Genomic DNA, 26,446 nt, shown 5'->3' on the forward strand with positions numbered 1-26,446 from the left:
TGCCAAGCATATTTACTTGTAGTGGGAGCATTTCACATTGACATGTGTTTACAGAAAAAAAAAAAAGCACGTATAAACTAATGGAATTTGTTTTTGCTTGGTAATCTCTTGCTCTCTGATACCTACCTCCTCTTTGGGGAAATGAATAGAGGATGAAGCTTGGTCCTTTTTCTTTCAGCCAAACCTGTTTAAGAAGCCATTATCTGGCTATTCTGCAGTTTCAGCCCCTTTGGATGTATAATGTTGAAACAATTATAGGCTTCTCCAATACGATGGACCAAAGATAATTAGAATCCAACACTGGACGGTGTTAGTAGGCAATTAAAATCGTACACCATCAATTTTTCTTCAAGCCTTACGGTTGGAGGAACTTTTTGAAACTAACAGTCATGTTTGTTTTCTCTGGGGAACCTGTTCCTCTGGGTCCTCTAGGATATTGCAGTCACATGAATAGCGCCAATACAATTGTTGCTGTGAAACAAAGCATGCTAATTTCTCTATGTACAATACCTTTTTTTTTAATCCACAGCTGTAAATCAGAATTATTCAAAAATTCAATCACCAGCATTAGAAGGGCATAAGTATTTAGTATTAATCTTTAGAAATCCTTATTTATCAGGCCCTGCAGCTTAATAGTAACTAATCCATTCACAAAAGGCCTTGGCACAGCTTTCTAGCTTGGGAACAGTCAGTCCTTGAGACAACCTCTCTCAGAGGAAGAGAATCAAATGATTTTGTTCTGCCTGCACTGTAAAGGTTTGGTTTGGTTCAATGTAGCTCATAGGAGGGATTAATCATAGGAAACGCTTAGATGTCAAGATACCACACAGCAGAGGAAAAGTGAGCTGGAAACTACACTGTCAGCTGTGTGGGACGTGCACTGTAAGATGCTGTAGAACAACAGAGAGGAAGCTACCTTCTTTGAAAACACAGTTGTATTTTATCGTTTGCTGTCTGTTGCTGGCTTCTGCCTTGACATCATCAATCTGGATCTTTTATTTTGAAATACATTTTTACACTGCAGGAAAACTTGTACCTGTCAATATATCACAGTGGCTCTATCACATCCATCATTCTCCTCAAGGGGTAAACTCTTACCTTTTACCAGGTCATCCATTAAAGTATTGAGGTATTCTTCATTGTTCCTTTCAGAGTAACTCGCTGTAGGACGACTGTAGGTTATTATAGGGCTGTCCTGTTTCCTTGGTTACATAGACAACACCTATAAAATAACTTTTTCACCTTACAAGCAAAGGCCTTTCTGACCATCCTGGGTTAAAGGAAGAAACTGGTAATAATAAAAACCCAGCAAACTATGAAATTCAGCTACATAAAGAACACAGAAGAAATCCAGTCAGAGTCTGAATGGGTCTGATAGAAAGTCTATAAAATGAGCTAAAGATGGCGGGAAGGTCTTTCAAACCAGAGGACAGAGAAAATCACAGGTGTTACATTTTCAGAGTATCTCTGGAAAGATCCAGGAAGCTGGGCAAAAATTAATTAAAGGTTTTAAACCCTAAAACCTTATAAAAATCCTACCCTACTCCATTTATTTTTATAAAGGGCATAAATAACCTTTCAACATGGCATTTTTGGTAGTGTACTTTTTTAAGTGAGACAGTTTTAAATTGTTGTATTATTTTGTGAGATATATTTCTCACTTCTTATTAAAAAAATATGGCCTTTATCATATTTTGCGTTTAATTTCCCTTGTGAATGTTATGAATGGTTGTAATGTAATGTATTCAGTGATATTACTGTAGTCTAAAAAAGGCTGCCTCTGATTCCAAATCTGTAGTAAAACTATAATATATCCTGTTTCAAGTATTTTTCAAATACTAAACATGCTGCAAGAACTTTGTGCCTAATGAGAATTTTTCCAGAATGTTATCACGTCCCCTCATGATCCAGTTTAAACATATAAGGACCAGTACTGTATATATAAAACTGTAACTGGAGCGTGTAACAAAAGTAATTTTCCTCTGGGATTATTAAAGTATTTCTGATTCTGATATACTGTGCTTATATCCACAAAAATATTTTGATAGGGACTCTTTAAATTTTCTCCTTCTCGTTTTTCTAGTCATCAGCTTCTGGTGTATATCTCAGCAATGTTTGACAAATACTCTGATTAGAATTGAAAGTGCTTCTATATATTTGCTTCTTATTTAAACATAGAATTGGTTTTCTTGGATTGTCATCAGGATTTAGGTCAGACCATTTCAGACCCCTAATGGTTCCCTGCTTTATCCATTACAAAAGCAGTTTTCATGTCTGTTTGTGATCATTGTCCCGTTCAAATGCCCAGCTGTGTCAAACTTTCAGCCATTTAGTTGTTGATTTAATTACCAGCTTTATTAATCAACTTCCTTTGTGCAATGCACCAGTACCCACTGGGAGTCAACATGGACCCTCAGCCTGATGTTACCACCTATATGCTTAGTAGTCTATTCTCTAGTGTTCTTATGTCAGAAATTTTGACATTGACTCCTCTGATCTTTTACTGCCATTGTGGCCAAAAATTTTAGTCCAGCTTTAAAGGAGCATAGCACCGTTTCCTATACTTTTGCTGACGTTTTTACCCTCTAACCACAAGCTGAAATTACACTAGTGTTCTGTATGCGTACTGTATGGGAGAATGAAAGTGTAGTCTTTTGTTTTAAGGAGTAACGTCACCTGAGGTAAGAAAGAGTTTTTAAAAAGTTGCCTGGTGGAGACTCAACAACGTAGCCAGGTGGATGAGACTGAGCAGCTCATCAAACACATGTACACCCAGAATCGAACCCAAGTCACTCTCTTATTAACTGACTAATGGAGCTAAAAGAGGCAACTACTGTAAATAGAGGAAATGTCATTTAACATTTTGGGCAATTGGAGCGGCAGCTTACTTGATGGACCTTTGAGCTGGATGGTATTTTATACGCATTTTAAAGCAGGAGCCTGTTTTTTGGTCAACATCCTATAAGTTGATTTTGAATATGAGTTTCAGCATATCTGAGTCTATTATGGGTTAAAAACTTGGGCACTTGAATTTTAAACAGAGCACGGATCCTGGACACACATCAGAACTGAACTTGGTATGGAGAAACCAGATTCACAGGATTTAAATGAACTATACCACTTTTAATGAGAAAAATTGACAAATAGCAGGAGAAATTCTACAAAATTATGTTACTTGCCATAAACCATTTATTGTCTCTGCAACCTTCAAATAGACATAAAAAAGTAAATTGATAGGGTTGATAGGGTGAATGTACTGTATGGTTTTTACTTTGTGTGGGTTTTAAATTATATAATATAACAAATATTGCACAGTATTTCAATTTCTGTTGTAATATTTTATCATCCTTTCTAATGTTTACGAGACTATATTGTACTATACCACAAAACAATAATATAAGTCATTTTAAGGGCATAAATAATGGAATGCATGCAGCAAATGAATGAAAACCCAAGTAATCTAAGGAATTTGAAAAATATTGTCTTAGATCAACTATGTTTGTGTGTCCAATGAGCTGTGCTGTGATATAATCTACATGTAACATCAGAACAGCATGCATACACTGCAGGTTATATAAATAAAAGTGGGGGGAAGGAAATGGTGGGCCACCCACAGGCGCAAATGCTGGCACAGAGGTCTAAAGTGAAATAAAATCTCTTTTAGTACACCTCACAGTGTCTATTATCTGATGTCAGATTGGAATTAGTGAGATTAGTAGATGTCACAGGGCAAGACACAGTAAAATGTGAAAGTGGAGCCAGAAATCAATGCCTGGCATTGGGAGCATGCTGAGAATAACCTAAGGTAGAGAATGGGGGTTGGTGGTGAAGGATCACACATCTCTCTACTGGTGTGGATGGATATGTAGATTAATAACACTGTGTGGACTGACAGCCAGCCTCTCTATGGGATGCCATGCTTTACATTGTGGCTGCCTGTCAAACGTTGCTCACAAGCGAACTTGCACTTTGCTTGCAGACAGATTTCACATGCAGAAGGTCTCAGAATGATTGCTGTAGGTCATCTAAGAGTTGTTTTAACTTTTACATGTCTCATGAATTTTTTAGGATCTTTTTTATGTCTTTTGCTTCAGTGGTTTTAATCAAAGAAACAACTGACAAGTCTATGGGGTGGAACATGATGAGTTAGATCACAGTGCTGTGAAAACGTATCACTCTGAAGTACGTTTTATATCATCAAGTGATAATGTGAGTAAATGCAGTATAAAATGCATTTTCTATAATGATTTAAATATTTGGGTAAAAGTGATCTAAACCTAAATTTAATTACCATCCTTCATTAAGGCAGCATTAATTATAATTTTCACCTTAAAAAAAATCCTCTTCTACAATAAGTACCTGTGACAATAACTCTAGTATTTATGAAACGACTGAGAGGTATCTTATCTCCTCCTACTGGCTCTGATCGGAAAACCACACTTGCAACTTTCTGTGTCTCCGACCTCAGTAGGAGTTTCGTGGCTTTGTCATTTTCACGGCTTGATAAACAGCTTTACGGCAGCCCAGTATAAACCCACTGGCTTCAGTTACAACACATTTCACTGCACTACCTCCAGGTGATTATCAAATAGCTTTTTGTTTAAGAGGTTTACGACGTGTCGCAGCCAGCATAAAAGGCAAAGAAAACCTCTGTCCGAAGACCAAAGGAATAGAAATCATGAATCGGATCAGGACTGGAATCTAACAAGGGTGAATTTGGGCAAGCATTTACTCCTCAAAGAGAAACAAGGATAAAAACAGATCCAAACCTGGCATTGTTTTACTGGATTCATAAATGCTCTATTGTAACATAAAAAAAAATGATTTTTGGTGTGCAGCTACTCTATAAAACATGGAGAGGCTGAATCATCTTATGAGAGCAATTAAAAAACAAGTCACTTGAGACAGCCTTATATAAGGGTCATTTTTCCAGCAAAAGAAGGCTGCTTTACACTATTTTACATTAGATAATGTAAAATACTACCCACCTCTGCAGACATTTGATTGTGATCTGCATCTTCCAGCTGGTTAAGTGTAAGCACTACAGCTGTCAGTGTTTGCAACAGTACTGTTTTCAAATGGTCCCGCAGAGGGAGCATGACACAATATGACTTAGTGCTGTTATAAATCGTAATTTTTAGCAGATATAATAAATAGGGTTTCACTGGCTGCGTCAAGGAAAAATTACTACTAGAAATTAAAAAATTTGAAACTTGACCAGTATCTGTCTAACAATATAAAGTGTGCCAAAAACTCTCCCAGCAAACTTTTCGGCCATGAATAAATGAAGAATATTGTTTTCATATGATCTTTTTTATCAATGAAGAAAAGCTATCCAAACCAAGGAACTCTGCAAAACGTTTTTCAGGACAATAAACACATGTTGCATTGTCAGTTCTCACAAAGAGATAGGTTTATTAGAAGATCATTTTCTAGTCTTTTGGTGAACCACAATCAGAGCTTTTGTATGTGAAGGGAGAAAACATGGAAAATGTTTACATTTGCTGTAAGCTCCTTCCACATTGACAGGTCAACAAGGGGGTCACAAAAAAACTTAGAACAACATCTAAAGCATGTCAAGCCACACTTACTGCAGTGAAGGTCAATATTTTTGTTTCAACAGCAAGAACAAGACCAGGAGAGTTTTTAAAGACATGCTTTTTCACAACGCTATATTAATTTATGCATACTTAATATATATCTTCACTGTTGAATAAAAATACCACTTTGACAACCTTGAACGTATCATCAGCAGTTGTTTACTCAGCGGTCACACAAGTAGGACGCACCAGGTATGTTGTATATCAGGAACTGCATTATTAATGTCCTTGTAATCCTGCCACCTCTTATGTTAACATAAATAAATCATTCAGAGTTAGCATGTTTTTGTGGTTTTCTCTAAAATACGCCCCTGCTTTCTTTTTTATCTACAAGAGTGCAATAAAGTGCTTAAAAGTATGTTTTTTTTACTACTACTATCCCTTAAATCTGGTTTCAGGAATGTATTGACAATGGATATGCTGTGGTGTTTTCTGAAGCCTTCTATGTTAAGTATGTAAGAAACTGATCCACAGCTGAGACAGTGTCATATAGTATGCATTGGCTACTACAATGCTGCCACCTGCTGTTAGGAGCGTTTGGGTTAGGTTTTAGCCTACTTGTGTATGTCTGGGTTTTCATTTCTAACTTTGATCCATAAACAATCACATCAACCCTACAGAGAATCTTTTCTGTTTGACATTGCAAATGTGTGAGTGTCTGTGGGTTTTTGTGTGTGTGAATCCACAATCTGTCCCTTTGCATCCTTTATCACAAATAGAATATTGTTGCATTCAATAAGCCAAACACAAATGATCAAATAACATGGAGGAAATTACTTTTGGTACTTTGACGTATCTGATATGGTTAATATAACTCACTTTAGAAAAGCATGAATATCTTTTCTTTTGACACAGAGGGAAGGTTTAGGATGATTTTGAGGCTTATAAAGAATTATTCTTATATAGTTCCCCACAGTGAAGTATTCTTTTCAGCCCCCTGCCTGTGGTTCCCCCTCAAAATGCCAATCATGATTAATACAAACCACTGCCATCTGTGTGTCACTGGTATTCTATGTGATGGACAGAGGTACTTGGGAAAAACATGTGGCACTGCTAGGACTGGCCTTTTCCCCCATTTAATAGAGGCTGGCATTTTTTATTGTTCTGAGTGCATTGCAAAATTGCATAGATATGAAAAAATGGCCTCTCGCTGCAGCTTGTTAAAAAAGCAATTATAGAAGCTGCACAATAGTCATTGTGAAGCATGTTCTCTTATTGGTGTCATGGCTTTCATTTTACTCAATTTGTCCCAAATGTCATTGGTTTATGTGTGTGCGTAAATGGGAAAGTGTAAGAGCAAGTAAAGGGACAAGGAGGATGAGAGTAACAGATAGGATGGTGGATTAATGTTTTATTAAAAACGTGCTGGCATATTTTCCACATTTTTCAGAAGGTTATTATTATTAGAAGTTGGTAACCAGATGAAAATGCATCTCTTGTGTTAAAAGGGGTGATGATATGCATGTAAACTGTGCATCTAAGTCTAATTCAAACATTTTATGTATTTTAAATAAGGGAGGCTTCACATTACAATTACTACTACAGCTGTTGTACCCTAAAGTGTCATAAAAAATATTCATATCCCTTAAACTTTTTCACATTTTATCACATTAAAGTCAGGAAGTTTAATGTGTTTCATTAATACTTTATCTGATAGAACTCACATGAAGTTGTGAAGATTGTTAAACACAATACACATAATGCAGATGTTTTTTTTGTTTTCTGAAAAAAAAAAATAAGCTGAGGTTTGGTATGTGAACTGTCCGCATTTAGCCGTCCCAAAGCAACACTTTGTAGAACTACGTTTTTGGGGCTATTTCAGTTTTTTATTAGGTGCATGTACAGTAATTACCAGTATAACACAAACACCAAGACAGCCTGAAACAAACACAAACAAAACCTGAACATTTTTCTTTTTTTTCCAAATAGCTTTTGCTCAGTTAATTTAGTTCGAAAGCAAATGTCAACACCAAGATCTGTCTTGTTGCAGATTCTCAGTTGGATTTAGGTTAGGGCTTTTAGTTCTGATGTTATCTTTAGAGACATTAATATTCTAAACAAGCATGATGCTGCCATCCTAACGATTCATTGTGAGGACGTTTAGTTTAGTCTCATACAAGAGTATTTTATCTTAATCTTCATTCATCATGTCCCCTAAAAAATGGACCACTTCTAAGCTATTTAAACATGACCTTCATACCAATTTTCCATAAATACCAGAGTTCAACATAGCAAGATTACTGTAAGTAGGTGTGTCAAAAGATTCCAACCTGAATCTTTGCAGCTTCTTGGAACCAGTCATACTTATTATAAGAAGCATCTCTGTGAAAGGCCAGCACCTGATATATCATATTGTAAATGTAATATCTCCACATATCTTGTTGTGATGTGCTTTGTAAAATGTGATGTCAGCTTTACTAAAAATAGTAATTTACAGAGAGAAGATGAGCACTGATGAATAGTGTGAATCGCTGCTTTGTTTTCCAGATATGAATAGCGTGCATTTTTCACATTCATGCTTGTGTTTGTATGACAGCTCCTTCCCCTTCCTTTCTAGGTAACGAGGAAGCTGGTGAAGAAGAGGATAAGCATAAGGGTAATGCAGCTCCACGGACCATTAAAACATGTTCTCAATCTCTCTCTGCTCCACCAATGCTTCTTGATGTCATTTGTCATCAAAATTTGAATTTTATATTCGTCTCCGCTCAGCCTTTCCTTCCTGTACAACACAAAAAAAACTTCTCTTATCACACACGCTTGGAACAAAGAAATCTCTCAATTATGTATGTCTTTAGAAGTGACATTCTTTCTCTTTTCCTTTTTTTGTCTCTTAATTTATGCATGTCTTTGTGGTTCCATTGCTCTCATACTGCAGTACAAAGACAAAGCTGTACAAAGAGTTAGAATGAAAAAGGCTTTTTGAGGTGATATAGAAAACCGAGTCATTTCGACTCGGCTTTCCATTCTCCAGCATGAATGTTTTCTCTTCACTTGAATTCTCTTTCTGTTTTGTAGGACAGCAAGATGTAGAGATGGAGAGTCAAACAGGTATAGCACACTTTGGATTTCAATTTCCAGGATAAACGGAGGGTTTGATTAAATGTGATCATCTTGAGTGTAGATTTCCACCTCACTACCTATCACACCCTAAATTAGCATGTGGAAATGCTTTGTTTCTCTTTTGGAATCTGAGACAGGGCAAATTTACTTGGTGTATCTTTCTGTTTTTGTTTCTTTTCTTTTAGGCTTATTTAGCGTGAACTATAAAGCTATTGCATAGTTTAGTTAGAATGAAAAAAATAAAGTGTGATCATAATGCAAATCCCCAAATGGATCAGTGTAGAACATTGCAAAGCTCATTTGTTATTTATTGCACTTACACTAGAAGCTGTTAGTGAGGGCAGTAAGTATATAAGTTTATCTGTGTATTTTTCTTTTGGCACATATGCAACATTAACTTTGAGCCAGAACCGTTTTCTTTTGCGAATATCCTCTGTGCTGCTGGTATATAATTAAGATTCGGCATTTGCATACTGGCAGCGAGCAGTGCCTCATATCTCGTCTGTTTTTGTTTTATTCAAATCCCATGCCATTGACAGTGATTTGACAGATAGAGATTCTCTCTGCATGAATTTTGGAGGCATTCTGTGAGCAAGTTTTAGCAAATGCCGCCCCGGGATGCAATCCAATATCTAGGATGTGTAATTACCTTCTCATGAGACACAAACAGGGAGTTAAGAGCAAAAAAGACCAGCGGAATAATTTAACTGAAATTTCTATATATAGTGTTTTTAAGAAGATAACTGTTCCCTTTCTACTTTTAAAACATTTTGTGTCATTTGAGCCTCTACTTTTTATTTGGTATTTTTCATTCCGTCTGAAACTGAATAATCATGATAAATTCATTCTTGAAATAATTGTCAATTCAATTAATTTGATTTATATACCACCAATTCACAACACATGTCATCCTAAGGCACTTTCAGTTCACCTGATCATACCAGATCATCGTCAAATTGATTCAAAGTTTTCTAGGGAAAACCAGTTGATTGCATCGACTCATTGACTCGAAGCCAATCTCTCAAACTAAGCATGCTTGTAGCGACAGCAGAGAGGAAAAACTCCTTTTTAACAGGAGTGGCCATCTGCCGAGGCCGACTGGGGTTCAACGAGTAAGAAGCAGAGATAGAAAAGGAAACTGTAAAAGTCTGCCCCGTCCAGGAAACACTGACTTAGTAATCGATTAATCATTAACCGGAGTATAGAGACTTTTAAAACATGCCTGTAGCTGACAGTGCAACCCACTTAGACCAGTAATAATGTCAAGATGGAAAAAATATGTATATATTTTGCATTTAAGATAAAAAAAATAAAAAGAAATCTGTATCAATATGATCTATCCAGAACTCTGAAAGTAAGAAAGTTTTAGTTTTAATTGGGTTAATTTTGTAAAAAGTCTTCTTTAAGAAACTTTTGGCTACTGATACTTGATTAGTAATTGATTAACTGAAAAAAAAAATATCGACAGATTAATTGATTTGAGAATTAATCATTAGTTGCAGCTAAGGTGCTACATATCCTAAAACCAAAAATGCGTATCTTTAAATTGTTATATGCAATTGTATTTCTGACAGTCAGTGATTGGTAGAATCACCTGTCTCTGCAATTTTGGTCCTAACTTGGACTGAGCCATTTTAACATATCAATATCAATATCCAAGTTTAGCTAAGGTTGTATGTTCAGGGTTGTTGCCCTGCTACAAGGTGAAATATTCAATTCTATTAAAGCTAAAAGAGCCCTGTGAGAGCACAGACCTCTGCTAAGCAGCACATTTTGCCCTATATTGTGACTTACTGTACACCTATAGGTTACAAGCACACAAGATTTGGATCATTACAAATCTTAATTCATTGTTCCTTGGCGTGTGGTGCATGACTGCCCTGTATTTGGTATAATCTGTCTTTACAGCAAATACATGCCCTGTCTATGGATTCCTTTTCCTGAACTGGTGATTTCTTTAGCTCTTTCAGAGCTAATGTGGACATCTTGGTAGATTCTCCCTTATCCTCCTTTACCAGCTTGTAGCATTAGGTAGACAGCCATGTCTTTGTAGTTTTTCAGTTGTTGTCAACCTGCTTTAGCTTTCCAAACTTGGACTGAGCACCTTAACCATATTTTACCTACTCACAATAAGGGAAAACACTCATTTTAAGAAATGTTTCCTTACTTTCATATTGTTTTTGCTTTGTATAACCTGTAACTGATTTAACCCTTTACTGATATTACAGCAGTTGATGCAAGAACGCTGACTTTTAAAACATGTAATCCTGCTGCAAGGACTTTTTTTTTCTTGTACGTCAACCTCTATTTTAACAAAAAAAAGCACAATGTTTCTGTAAAAGTGTGTCAGAGGGATATGTCAGCATTAATGGAGTGTGAGCTTGGGGTTCTGTCACATGTTGAAAGATTTTATGTGAAAGTTTTAACACTGGCAAGCCTGATTTAATCATTAATACTTGCTTCTTTTTACAGTATTTATCTATCATTCCAATAATTAAAACTCCGTTCTTTTATTTATTTATTATTCCTATGTATTCGTCCCCTAGAGGAAAATCCTACTAATATGGATCCGGAGGAAAACCAAAATGTGGATGACCAAGTAAAGCACGATGAAGACCAGAATATGTCCACCGACAGCAAAGAAGACGTCGATAAAGACAAAGAATCCAGCAAAGATAACGATGAGAACAAAGGTATACTTCCAACTGGAGCTTTGGAAAACCAGATAGTTTTACAATATTTGCTTCTTTCTTCAGGGCACCTAACAGATGATCTACTAAAACAAACAGATGGTTTAGCTGTTCTTTGAAGGCTTGAGCTGATGTGATGCACACGTCACAAATTTGACAACATATTTTCTTTGTTTCCAGCAGAGCCAGAGCAACCTAAAGAAAAAAACAATGAAGAACCACCAAATGACACGATGGAGACAGATGGTAGGATTGGATTTCTTTCTTAATTTAATCTCCTTTTATGTTAATTTGTTGGCAGTTTAAATGTAAGACTTTTTGTGTTAAGTTTCATTTTCATTTTGACATACTTCTTCACCCACGTGCTACGAAATACAAAACATACAAAGAGTCTGAGGTGGCAAAAAAGTGGGCTGGAAGAAAGACAACAAATTTCACAGAATAATGTAAACCCTTAAAATGTTCCTTTCTATTCTATGTAATGTGCTCATAATACATGTTTTTATTGCTATTTAATAACAGAGCAGAATCATTCTAGAAAAGAAATTAAAATCCTAATTGTAATTTGGTCTGTATGGTGCTAAAATGGTTTAGACAAAAGAAAATGGGGGGCCTCCAGCTGTGGAGGAGCTTCTATAGTCTTCTTTACTGAACCATTTCACTGGATTTAAGCATAAAGAGAGGGATCTTAGATTATTCCTCTCTGCTCAAACTCTCTATATATCCTCAGGTTCCTCTCTTATGTAGGCTATTCTTTATTTCCACATAAAATAATTTTATACTTCTTGCTTTTTAAAAACTAAATAGAACAGAATTTCTGGTTCCCTCGGTTATTTATCATTACCAGTAGATATCAATAATTGAACTGGACTTCTTTTTGGTTGTTATTTTGGGTCTGCATTGGTTTTTGCATTGGAACTCCCCCATTAATCCCATTTTTTACCAGTCTGTTTTTGTTGTCAGATCATGACAATGACTTAAACTGAAACAAATAAGACCTGCTCTGCCTTAGAGTTTCTTGATTCCTTTGTCCTGGATAAGATATCAATGAACTCGTTGGGTCTTTCTCGTCAACCAGTCTGTATTATAAAGGTTTTAAAGTGTTCCATGTTTTTTCCTTTGGTCGTTAACAGCCCTCGTGTTTTTCCCCAAATCCAAAACATGTTTTTTAACCATTAATTAGCTTGCATAACAACCGATTGTTTTAAAAGTACTACTGAATTTCAAATGTGTTGATTATATTTTTTCATGGTGCCAAGTGGTTTGAAAAGCTTCTCCGAATTTAAGATGAAATTTCACATCATGATTTTCACTTTAATTCATATGATATTGAAATTGATCCTTACTCATGATTATTGGTAAAGATCAAACTGCAAGTCAGAAATAGGTTTCTTTTCCTAATGTTTTATGCTTTATTTCCAAAAAAATAATTCCACTGATTAAATTTCTAATATATTTTGTTATGTAATTAACTATAAAGTTTGCAAAGGTTTGGTAGCATTACACTGTCCTTCCCATTTTAAAGAAGCAACTTAATGATGTGTTTTTTCTCACTAATATAAACATTTCTGTTCTTATATAAAAGTAATAATACAACACAACAGCATTAGGTCTGCCCTGAGTTAATAATGTTTTTGTTTTTTAAGCTTTATCATGTTTAATGTCTTTCGTCATCTGATCCCTTCACAGTGTTGTGTGTATAGCCGAGTTTTATTATAAATTATTTGTCTTTGCCACAAAGTCCAACAGTGTGTAACAAATTTGACTCAGGTAATAACTTTGTCCATTAGTGTGGAATTTAGGCAAAATAAATGGCTAATGACTGAATCCTACAAAGGTTTCATTCTACAAAGTTGTTACTGATAGAGTGATTCAGAAAATATCAAGTAATTAGGGTCAGAAAATCTAATCTTATTTGTCCATGCTCTTGAAAGCCGGCTTTGTTGTAAGAGCATCTCTGTCGAGGTTTTAGTTTTTGACCACACATCAATTTATATTTACAACCAAATTTAGGTGGCACCTCACTTCTTAAGTGAATTCTCCCGAGCTTTAAAGGTTTGAATTTTAAATCCCGTCTGCCCATCTTCCACCTCTACTCTAATACAAAGGTATGAGTCACATTCTCACCTCGGTTTCACTTTCCCTTTTGACTGACATTCAATTAATTTGGGGAAAGAGTGAGCAGTCCTGATGGAGCTGAGATAGCCCTCTCTTTCCTCTGTGAAAAGCTAGCAGAATATATCCTTACTCACACTACAGATTTTCTTTCCCTGAAATGCGTCACTCCATCCTGTTGAGTGTCTAGGCTGAGCCTGCCACTATCTGTCACTGTCTTGCATACCATGAGCTGTGTACTGTTTGGCAGGACTGTCAGGCAGTAAACAGTGGTGTCAGCTCTGATTGGAAGCAGATTGCATTTTGTATAGAAAAGAAGGGGCCTCGGTCAGACTGCTGCCTAAAGTGTTTCAGATAATAATGTTTATGCAGCCCAATAGAGAACAGCTTAGCCATGCGCAACAAGCTATTCAGCCTAAAAGAGAACAGCTTAGCCATGTGCAACCAGCTATTCACGGGACAAGACCAAATGATTCCAGGGCCAATACCTTTTATTAAAAATAATAACTGTAATCAGGCTGCCAACACACGGCTGTAGAAGTTAAATCTACCTCATTGAAAGCAGTTATAAAATCCTTCGCAGTGGGAAGAGGAATTAATAAGAAATCAAGCAGAATATGACCTCACTAAGATCATTCACAGTATAAATTATCATCATTATGGACTTACAATTAATTGGTTCGTTTTTATGCCTACAAACATGTTTCTTGTCTGGGGATTGAGTTGGAAGTAGATGAGTGCTGTGTTGGAGTTCTTGAATACTCTGGTTTGAAATGAGCAAAAAACGAAATAAAACATTACCCTTCTACCCTAAACAATTATTAAAGGCAGAGTTCAGGGTTTTCCAAGTGAGATTAAATAGAAAATATATAACAAGTTAATATTGTTCCTACATTAGATAATTCACTTACAAATGCATTAGTGTATGGTTGAATAAATATAGTTTATTAGAGACCAAAGCCCACAGCTTATTGATTTTATTTACATTGAAGAATGATTGTTCACACTGAAAATGGATGATAGATGCAGTAACACATCAATGCTCTGCCTGAGTGAAACATTTATTTATGTTATTTCTCAAGCTTTTCACTCAGTTAACTGTTTGATGTGATTAAATGATAATGCAAGTTCAAATACATTATGGTTTTGCAACTCAACAATATTTCATCGTCTATTAGTAGAGTTGCATTACATTTCGTATTATCATGATTAACATATACAAATTAGAAAGTTGTCTTTGTCGGCGGATTGTGCTGTCCTCAACCTTTTCCCAAGAAGGAAGGAGCAACAGTCAGATTTACAGCAGATTACGCTCCAAACAGCTGGAGTTATCTCCACCAGCTCTTCTCAACAACCAATTAATTAAATATACTGCAAAAACAAAGTAGACCCCTAATAATTAAAATAAAAATAAATAACTATGCTTCTCTATGTTTAACTTGTGCAGCAAGTAAGAGATGCAAACTTTCAAGTATCAGGTTTCTGGAAGTTGTTTGAAAACAAGACTGCTCCATTATGGACAAATGAAGTAAAACAGCAGATTAGGATTCATCATAGGATTTATATTTAGCCAAGTCTAAACTTATTTGAGAAAGCATAAAGAGGAGCTATGTAATCACTAGTGTGTAAAAACCTGACTCGTGTCACATGGAGCTTTGAGGCAATTACATTTCTTAAATGTCTTTATTTTTACTGCTTTGACAGGCTGTGCGGGCACAATGCAACATTTTATACACTTCATTGTTTGTTTGTCTTAAAATTGGTGTTTCCTGATTTTGTGTGTATTGTATGTTTTATGCCTAAAGTAAGTAGAGACATGATTTTTCTCCAGACAATCCAACCAAACAAGCCATCCAGGCCTTCTTTAAGCTATACATCAACAATCATAGATGTATGTAACATAGAAATACAAGTTAGTCTGAAATGTGGATGTTAGGGTTGTTTTATTTTACTGGAAGTCTGTCCTTGGTGTATATTTGCCAAAGACTTCACTTAGTGAGAAAAAAAACAAAAAGACATCTAAGGTTTTTATTTATGTTTTTTTCCCCCCATAAATGAATTCAAACACTATTTCGTTTTACATTATCAGTAATGCTAACAATTTTAGAAACAGCTGTTTTATAAATATGGTGTTTTACCATGTATTGAATGCAAATAGTGAACTATTTATCTTTATATTAAACATTTTTAACTGGCATGTTAATTCCAGCATTTCCATTTTTATGCCATTTGTCACATCAACACCATAGTTAAACATTATCCTCTTTTTCTAGTGTTACAACCACAACCTTGTTTTTTATTTTTTAGAAAAAAATACATTTAGGTCTTCACTTGATTGGTTGGAAGATGTTTAGAACAAGATGTCCTATGATCTGAAATCTAGCGTTGTAGATCTGGCTGTATGTTAAGTCCCAGTCTGTCTTTTTCAGCCTACAACACACATTTTCTTTCAGGATGCCCTACATATAGCTCACCAGTTTTCTCATCTACTTTGACAAGATTCTCTGTCCCTGTTGAACAAGAAACATCTCTATAGCATAATGCTGGTAACAAGAATTGTGATTGTAATGTTATTTTCTTTGCATTTAAACAGAAACCCTTAAAACAGCGTCCCCTACATGGTTTGCAGCAAACTACAAACTGGGCTTTAAATAGGTTTCCTTTAACAATAGTTTTCATCCTGCCATAATTCCAGTAAGGCTAGATTGGTGGAGTGCATGCCTAATTGTTCTCTGTGCAGATAATCTCCTACAGGAGCTCTGAATATTTGCAGCTTCTCCAAACGTTCCATGTGGCTGGAAGGCCAAGTTTTAAGAGTTGTCAAATGGTCTATACTCTCTCCACTTCTAGAAGATATAACAACCTTGCTTTATATGATGTTCAAAGCTTGGGTTATAGTTTCCTCTTCTAACTCTTCTTTAAACTTTATCACCAAACTATTTATTGTGTTTCTGCATATTTAAGATACTGTTTAATCTTTCACATTATCAAACAAACTTCTAAAGCCTTTCAGAACGACTGTATTTATACAGAGATTAAGCGACCCACATATAACTTCTGTTTAGTAACTCTTCCACTTACAAGGCAGTTGGTTAGCCTGTTTTTTTTTTTTTTTATACAGGGTATCAGAGTAAAAAGGCTGGATAAAAACACATGACACGCTAAGATTTTACTTTGTAGAAATATTTAAATACCATGCATTATTGCATTTTTATCTCGCATTTATGCACCCCTTAGTATTTAATATTAAATCCCCATGAAAAAGCTTGCAATTTGCAGTTGTTAATTCCACTGTGCTACTAAACACCATCCTTAATTTTGAATTTGCAGATTTTTATCCACCGTTGTCAGCATTGTTTGCTTACACCAAGCCTTTTTCACACAGCTTAGTGTGTATCACAGTTAAATATCTCAGTCCTAACTCAGTCACAGTAAATAACACAAAGATAAATAAGACACGTTTATGTTTTATTTATTTTCACCGCTAACATCAGTATAATGTGTTAATGTTATAATTTGCTCATTCTGCACACATTCCTTCATATTAAGATAAAAATGGTAGGATTCAGTTTAGGTCATTTGCTGATGTTTCATCGGCTCTTATTATCATACCATGCCATCTGTTGTTTACTTAGCAGGTTTTGTATTAAATAAAAATATCAATTAAATTCCAGGCACTTAGTCAACCTGGTGTTTTTAATTCTGCATGTGACAAAAACAAGATAGCAAATTATTTATATAAATTGCTGTTATTTTTCTTTTAAAATGATTGAGAAGTACAAATATATAAAGAGTAGGAGGCAGAGGATGGTATATATATTGTATTTTTAATCTTTCTGCATTTGCTGCTGTTTGCACCATGTAGATAAAATATCGCTCTGCACAAGCTGTGAGATTCTATGCTTGATAGTTGGGATATTATAAAAGGCTCACTAAATTGAATCAGAATCCAGGCAGCCTATTTGTATGAATATTCATGACATACTTTAAAATGAAAATGGGAGCTACATTGTTATTGTGTTTGTTTCGTTCTGGTGACTTGCAAGAGTGGGCAGCCGCTTCACTGAGCTCAGTGCAACACCCATAAATTAAACTAGGAATGCCTAAAGCTAGAAATAAATAAATCTGAGTTGTGAGCAGATATTGTTTTTCCTTCATGCAGTTAGATTCTCTTGGGGGAATCAATAGCATTTGTCTTAGTTTTAAAGGTAAGACTCAATAGCTGCCATGAATATGATTCTCTATAATCATATCTGTATAGCTGTTGGTTCTTTTCCAAAAATACCTTTTTGAAGGTTTTACATTTAAAGCATGTAAGCCCTTCTGATTGGTTGTTAATGCTATATTACACCGCTGGTCAGTTTAATATGTCTTTAGCGAGATAAGCCTTTTTAGATGGGTCCAAGACAGAAGGGTTGTTGCAGAGCTATTCCTTAATATTTGCCCTCTTATCATGGAGATCTGAGCACTCACTGTTCCTCCTACCTTTGATTAAGCTGCTCCCAGGTGCAGGTTTTCTTTGAAATGAAAGAGGATCCTTAAATGCTGCTGAAAGAACACTTTCTGTAGGAGGATGGTCGGGTTCACGCCAGGCTCAAAGAGTTCATAATCATTAGAAACACACATGATAAAAAAAAACAAAAAAACACCATATTTACTTAATTGGAAAAATGCTGTCAGACTTTCAACATCGGCCATCAAAGCGATTGATCTAAAGTGTATTATGTGAATTTTAATAGAGTATATTGATTTCATTTTCCTTGTCAACACCATCCGATCTTCATGAAAAGCTCATCAGACTCATGAATATAACTTTTTCTATTTAAATTATTTTTTCTTAGACTTGTTCATGTTTATAATGATGTAATCATAAAATCGTCATCAAATATGTCTTCCCATGTTGTTACAAATGCTCAGTAATGCCCCTGACAAAATTGGGTCCCTAAGGGAAATATTATTTGGATTAATATTTTAATAATATTTTATGTATTGGCTATAATTTTTAGCTTATATACAACCACCCCATACCTGAAGCTAACTTTGTTGGCCACCATCCACAGAGGTTTTTTTACCAGCCAAAACTTCTTTTTATTCCTAAAATAAAGGTGAGCGACTCAGGAAATGCTTTAGAATGGTTCTTGAACTTACACAGAGTTCACATTAAATTGCTGTTGGGTTATTAACAAACTTAATCTCATTTATGATTAGACCTACATCATGAAAACAAGGGATGCACCGATTTTTATCATTATCGGTCCAGATATAAAGAAAAAAACTAGATCGGTTACAATTGACTCAATATAGGGGCCGATCTATTCATTCTAACTCTATGCTATGCTCTGCCGTCATGCGGCATCGCAATAACACAACACGGCCATATTATTTATGATGGAGCGAGCAAAAGGATCTGCGGTGTGGAGGTTTTTCACGCTCTCTCAGCCTACTAGCCCAATGGTGTGCAATATTTGAGGGAGAAATATTCTGAGGGGCGGTGTTAAATCTTCAAACTATAACACCACCAACTTAATGAAACTGCTCCAGAAGTTTCATAACAAGGAACATGCTAAGATTATCGGACTTGGGAAACAAAAAGGAAGCAGCGGAAAGTGGCTAACTTTGATGGAAGCAAAGAAGAAGTGAAATTTTTCAATGTAACACTATACAGGCCAAAAAAATCACAGTGATGATACTTGATAATGATAATGACACTTTTTTTTCAAATGTTGACCATGTCAGAACCTTTGCTTTAAGATTTTGTGCACAGTTGTTAAATAAATGAGTCATAACATTTATATTCAGGTTGTTTCCTATTTTTTTTTTTAGGAAAAGTGATATCAAATCATATGCATAGAAGAATGATCCCAATTTTTTTTTTTCACACAATAAAACATTTTTTAGGTAATAATTCAGTGCTGTTTTTGGTATCGGATTGGTATCGACCCACATTAAACTTCAAATATTGGTATCATATCAGAGGTAAAAAAATTGGATCGGTGCATCCCAACTATATCTGACATGGGGTGACACGCATCTAGTATAGAAAATGACAGGAATACAAACATCTGATTATCTCAATGATGTGCTCATTTATTTAGTTAACACCCAACTGCAAATCCAATTAACTTGTTTAGATTTTTACATTATATTAATATCAAAATGGTATTTTTAACTTTATACATATAAGTTTTTCCTTTTTGAATCGTACTCCTCCTTTTCCTTTTTTTAGGTCGGTTACAGCCTGCGGCCTCTACACGCCAGCTATATGTCGCCAAATTTTGTTTTAAAAATCCAATTAAAGAGCAAGTCTTGCGTAAAAAAAAAGCAATAGACTACATGCAGTGTGGAGCGAACTATTCAGAAAATGTGGTGATTTAAGCTACAAGTTATTTTACATGAAATGAAGCATCACCACACTGAAGCAACTCAACAGAGAAATTTAGTAAACTAAGCTACCATAAAATGACAAAAAGTAGCTTAACTACAACAAAGATTATTTTTTGTACTTCAAACTTACTTCATTACAAGTCATTGCTATTTACTAAACAAATAAACAGTTACAAAAAGATCAGATCATTTCAACTGTTCATCAAACTTCTCTCGGTTTTCTGTATTTAGTTGTGTCAGGCCAGTCAATGTTTTCCAGAATTTTCCTTCACCAATTTTGCTAAGATTGTGTAACTTTTCTGATCTTTTTGGGTTTTTTTACAGCACTAGTAGCTAGTTTCTTGGACAATAGACTGACAGGAAAGGGGGTATGACAGAGGGGGAGAGACATGCGGGAAAGGAGCACAGGCTGGATTCGAACCCAGGTCACGTCGAGGACTAAGGCCCCCATACATGGGTTGATCGCACAGACCACTGTGCCACCTGCATGCTCAGTTTCCTCACCTGTGGGGAAAACACTGTGGCGCGGTTTAGTATTCTACCATTGATGCAGCTTCTTCCAGGTAGTTCTTTATTTAACGATGGTTTTGAGCTACTTTTGATTGACATCATCCCCAAACAGTATACAACAGCTCTTTTTGTTTTTTTGTTTTTGTTTTTTATACAGCTGTCATTAACAGGTTAACGTGTAAATGTAATGGTTTCCTCAGATTCTCAGCCAGTCTGGCACCATCACTTCTTAGAGTCATTTACGTAGATATCCAATGCTCAGTTTAACCTAGATCATTGATCCCCAACCCCTGGCCCAGTACCAGTCCTTGTGTTATTTTGCACAAAGCCACTGAAAAAAAATAAGTAATTTCCATTATTCCTACTGATTTATTTTCCTACTGAATGGTGTTTTATTGTGAAAAACAGATTCACTCTGTTTCGTCTGTATATGACTAAATGTTGATGCATGTCAGCCATGACACCGTAGGTCATGTTATACCTCCCGCTTTAAACGCCACCGTCTCATTGCAGCATAAAGCTTGCAGCTCTAACTGATTCACTGCTATTGTGAGTTGTTAAAATGCAGTTTTCATGGAATTTGTTTTTGTGGTGTCTTATCTTAAAGGCATGTTTAACATTACCATAGCGAAGCAGAGAGTACTACAATGGCAGACTGCTCCATAAAAAAATATTGTCTGACATTAAACCGGACCATGGTATTAAAAAGGCTGGTAGCCGCTGATTTAGATGACTTGATACAAAGTTTAGTAATCATATTATTGTCTGATACACTATTAAAAAGATATCTAAAAGTAAAAAAAAAATGTAAATGCTTAAAAAAACTTTGTAAAAGTATCCTAAAAAGAAATAAATGGCATACTACATTACATTAGCATTTGGTTATTTATGTCGGTTTTTTTTGTTTTTCTCCACAGCAGCAGCCTTTTTTTTTTTTTTTTCGATATCAGTCTCTGCAAGATAGCTTATGTTTAAAGAGCTAGTTAGGATTCCTACAAGTATCCAATCTCTGTATATGTCTTATGCTGGCAATGATAATGTTTTTAGCAGTTCCCCTCAATAACATTATATATATGGCATATTTTCTCTTTTTCTAAATGACTTAACCAGGCATACTCACAGAAAATAAATGTTTTAGTGAAATATGTGCTTGCTTTGATTGTTTAAAACCAAAATTCTTTTTTTCAAGATTAACAAAATAAGTGTCAGCCTTTTTAATACAGCTGAGAATTTAGATGGCGTAAAAATGACAAACTGTACATTTTCAAACACAAACTATGAGTTGAGTTTAGACAGGGACTCCGCTACCAGTCATTTGAAAATGCTTTGAGTGGGATCCTAACATTCATTTTATGCAAGTGTAACTGCCACAAGCACTTAGAGCTGACTGTATTTGCAGCTTCAGACAGAAAGTCCAGCTTTCTCCACAAGAGCAATAGTGTCTGCTCCCATGTGTTTTCAAAGATCTCTGCCATTTAAGATCCACAAACAAAAATGCTTTAGAGGGGAAGTTCAAAAAGTCTATTTTAATAACTTTCTTGGGAATTGGTTCCATCCTTTTTGTTATAAAACATTATTGATTTTAGTTATTCAGCTTCCTTGGAGGATTAGTTTTTGAGTGTAATAGCACCGTGAGCTTTTCCTCTAAAAGATTTCCACTGGCAGAGTGAAGAAGTGTGATGACGTGTTTACCCTTTAAGTTTTCTCCTTGCTGTTGAAGCATTATGAACAAAGTAAATTTAGTAAGTAATCCCTTTTAAATCCTTATGAATTTTCTTTCTTTCTTCTTTTTACCAGCATGAATAATTAATCCTTTAGAACTCATTTGTATGTTTGGCCCAGAATTTGTTGCTGAAATGCGCTCAGTATTTATATTTCCACATCTGCAGAGGCAAAAAGGATTTTAGGGGTTATTTAATTGGCTGTTTTGTGGCCTTTTGTCTGAGCACTTTGTGAACGATGGGGTGCTGGTGATCTAAATCTGATTCTGAGGGGAAATTAACACTTTCCTGTGGTGGCTTGTCAGCATACAATTAACTTTTGGCTCAAAACTTTATACTGTAACACTACGTGCCTCTTGAGGGAACAGGCTGCCACTGGCTAATAGACACAGGCCTTCATTTTTTTTATATAAACCTTGAAAGTTAAGTAATGGTAGCTGCAACAGTAACAGCTGAGCTGAAGCTGTGCCTGAGTGCCATGAGTGGATACCCACAGTCTCATCATTATCCCTATTAAGCAGCTTTTAACGCTAAATGTATTTGGCCTTTCTCCTCTGGCTTAAACTCTTTTTAGTGGCTTCAGTTAAACTGTGTTGGTAATTTCAGACCATGCAACACCAGCTGTCTGTATTGGAAATAGTTTTCAAAGTTTATTCTGTTAAGGGACTTGATGGTATATTAAATAAACGACATGTCTATATTAAAAAGACTTTAATGAATTTTGAAAATAAAATATAAAACTGATATTTTTGTCCTGTATTTTTTGGGGATGTCCAGATACAACTTTTACATTTCTGATCCAACACTATATATTGCATATAGTATACATATTGTAGCTTTGAGAGTTGCTCTATTCTGATATTGACCTGATACAGTATCAGCCTGAATCATACATACTTTTATTACTTTTTTTGCAAATTAGTAATTTAAAAGAGTGTGGGTATAGTGATAGTGATCAAACAGAGAAAACAGTCAACAGTGGGCATGAGAACAACTGACCTGTTTATTATTAACCAATGGATTGCTTTAACATAAACAGATGAAGATAAGTGTTTATATCAGTTTGCTTATTGAAGATTTTAATTGCAGGTGGATTTTAATCCATTATTTTTTTCTTGACTGATATCGGATCAATTTCCAATATTAGCGTCAGATTGAGACATCCCTAGTATTTTGATATGCCACGACAACAAAAAAATGCAATAATGGATCATGCAATTAATGTTCTAATATATTGTTAGGAAAAAAGACAGATTTTCTTATTTGTATATTAACTCACAGCTAATTGGTAAATAACTTCAAAATGAAATTAACTTCAAAGATTATTCTCTAAGTAGCATGAAATTGTTCAATAAACTGTATGTTGAACTAAGGAACAACTATGATCGTTTTATAATCTCTACAAGGAAGAAGTACGGTAAACTTAGCAGCACAAGCAAAACTAAATAACTAATTTCAGTGGGGATTGTAAAAAAACAAAAAGGCTCATTAAACAATCTTGGGGAGATTTTCCAAAGTTAAGGCTACACTTTGAATCAGAGTTTCAACAGCCACCCCACAGAAATGTGCAAGGCATTTGCAACAGTTTTCTTCAATTTAGGGTCCTTTGAGTTAGAGCTGTCTTACTTGAGCTAGAGAGAACAAGGAATTGGCCAGTCCTCAGTGGTCCAAGTTCCTTTTTTCATGTGGAAGTAAGATTGTAATGTAATTTCTACCTAAAAAACTCACAAAAAGAAGGAATACAATTAGTAGTAGTTATTGCACAATGAAATAAGACTTTGGTGCTCATAAAAAAACTCCCCTTAGGAAGAAATCTCTGGCAGAACAAGGCTCAACATGGCGGTCTTCTGCCGGACCTGTTGGAGAAGAGTCCAGGGATTTACTTCAATAGGGGAAAGCGGCAGCATGGAGAAGGAGCTGGATGATATTGTGAGGATGGTGGTGAAGGGAATGGAGGAGAGTTGAATCAGGGTCATCAGAACGTCTGATGTGATCCAACTCAGATTCTTGTTGGTGGCAGGTTGAGATGTTGATTGAAGTCTTTTAAGCAGGACTCTGATGCTGACTAGTTTAAGAGCACGTGTGGCTGAACGCAAAACAGCTGCTTCATAGACAGATGAGGCTCTGATTGCATGAGGGTAAGCAATCTAGTTTATTCAGTGGAATTTCCATCTAGGCTTCATTGGTTGGTTTTGGTCTACCGTATTTTATGAAGTAATAAATCAGCACAGCCATCTGCCAAGGTATTTTAGTGTACTTCCTGCTTCTCTTCTTAAAACAAGTTTATAGAGATGCAGATTTTATTTTTTAAGCAGGCCTTTGCGCTCACTGTAAGCATACTGTCAGTATTACCAGTACCAGGTAAGATGACCATGGCATTGCAGTGTTCACCAGTCTGATGTAAATATAAAGCCTATATGTTTAAAACTCAGCAAAATAAAAAAAAAGTAAAATATTTCACTTTTTTTTTCTGAGAAATACAACTTTCACATTTTTAATTGTGTTCTTAAAAAATAATTTAGTTTTTAGAAATATTATAACAACTTAAATTCACTGTTAACACAAACATAAATGCAAATCAAGGCTAATAAATAAAAAAATATATATATATCTTTATGGAAATAAAAATAATTTATTTGAATGTTAAAGCCTGTATGTTATATTTAGTCGCATCATGATAGGAAGCTTCATGATTAAGAATAAAACACTTAATGTCACCGTGATGCTGACTGAAGACAAGCCTGTTCGTTTGAGTTAATGAGAGTACAGCTTCCTACAGTTGCAGGCTCATCAACATGCTACATTTATGCTGCAGTGGAAATGCAAAGGAAAACTCTAAGTGGCACAGCCACCTCTTTTAGGAAGACTATGGTCATAAATATGCATGTGGCAGGCTTTTTGTTTCTATAGCAACTATTCAGTAACTGGAGGCACAACTGAGTGATGTTAGGCAACATTTTTGACTTTTTTCTTTTTTTATTTTACTTAATTTGTTTGTTTGCCATGCAATTTATGTATTATTACAGATGCCCCTCTCTATCCCCTCCAATCTTATAATGTGGGTTTTTTTGATGAGGTACACTGGACTCTAGTTCCTTTTGCTGGTGAGACTAGACCAACAATGTGTATACCGTCCATTACGCCGGTCACCTCTGGCCCAGAATCCAGCTTCAAAGAGACGGTGCTGCATCTAACAGGCTGCAAGGGACACAGTTTTCTGTTCTGCTTTGAAGCTCCTCTTTTGATCAGCTCTCTTCCACTGTCTCTACCCACTGTTTGAATTACAAATGAATCAATTCTATGCACAGGCAGAATTTGTTAGCCAGTAACAAATGTGCTTTTGAAAGGTCTGGAATATATCTCACAATGAACCAGGCCTGCATAGCTATCCTTATTAGAGCAATCCATTTATTTCTGCTTATTTTGTACAGCCTAATATGAACCTTAGGCTAAAACCTCACCTGGGTTGTATATAAATAAATATTCCCAAAAAGGTTTTAAATTCTTGTCCTGAGGAGATAGTACAACAGAAAGAGTCTTAAAAAGGCCTATAAGCACCTTAACAAACCAAACAGAAATATTTATTTGATTGATGAATAATCACTTATTGGCTTGTGAAGCAATGATTTTATGCTCAAACTGCTTAAGTTGAAATATGAAACAAAAACTGTAAGGGAGCACTGTAGGTTTTGACCCAAATATTAGCTAGATTAGAGATATGTTAAATGATTATGAAAACAATATAAAGCACTTGGTATGTATCAGTGCCCCATGCAGGCTGTCTTTCTAAAAGCTAAAAGTTGTTGTTAGGCAATAAAAGAGGTGTGACACATACTTGATCAGACATATTTTTGGTTCTCTAATGTTAGATTTAATCCAAAAGGGTGGACTTAGCCTTGTCTTTACAAATAACTCTCTATAATTACTTCTCAATCTCCTGGTCCAAAGTGGTCTTCTGTACTCATTATTTAACTATAATTATAGGGGCAACTTTATATATATATATATATATATATATATATATATATATATATATATATATATATATATATATATATATATATTGTGTAATTATTCATTTATTTATGATGTTAGAAAGCATTATTTAATACATATACAATATATTCAATACACATTAATTATGTTGCAGTTCTGGCTTTCCTACCTGCTCCAATTGCAATTCATAACATTTATAGACCCCTGCTTGGGTTTCATTTTTGGATTTGAACACAAAATCTTAGAAAAAAAGGAAGACATCGTTTACTCTTGTTTTATAAATTTTCGTTACTTTTTAAATGAGCAAGATTTTATGTAATTACTCATGTCATATGTAACAAGGCATGCCCAGTACACTTTTCATTTTTTG

At 35.3% G+C, this 26,446-nt stretch overlaps 1 protein-coding gene across 2 annotated transcripts in view; it reads left to right on the forward strand.

Annotated features, from left to right (window-relative positions):
• The first annotated feature begins 8,094 nt into the window (after nucleotides 1-8,094).
• The window catches only part of LOC119797600 (high mobility group nucleosome-binding domain-containing protein 5-like), a 30,193-nt gene continuing 11,841 nt past the window's right edge, over nucleotides 8,095-26,446 (forward strand). The window contains exons 1-4 of one of the 2 annotated variants that reach the window (XM_038306750.1): nucleotides 8,095-8,196; nucleotides 8,616-8,648; nucleotides 11,207-11,353; nucleotides 11,531-11,596. In XM_038306750.1, coding sequence (XP_038162678.1) covers nucleotides 8,130-8,196; nucleotides 8,616-8,648; nucleotides 11,207-11,353; nucleotides 11,531-11,596 — 313 coding nt within the window. In that variant the 5' untranslated portion in view covers nucleotides 8,095-8,129. The remainder of the gene's footprint in view (nucleotides 8,197-8,615; nucleotides 8,649-11,206; nucleotides 11,354-11,530; nucleotides 11,597-26,446) is intronic. The other variant, XM_038306759.1, reaches the window with a different exon arrangement.

This window comes from Cyprinodon tularosa, unplaced genomic scaffold (assembly GCF_016077235.1).
Source record: "Cyprinodon tularosa strain WSP-4 unplaced genomic scaffold, ASM1607723v1 ctg116, whole genome shotgun sequence".
Taxonomy (NCBI): domain Eukaryota; kingdom Metazoa; phylum Chordata; class Actinopteri; order Cyprinodontiformes; family Cyprinodontidae; genus Cyprinodon; species Cyprinodon tularosa.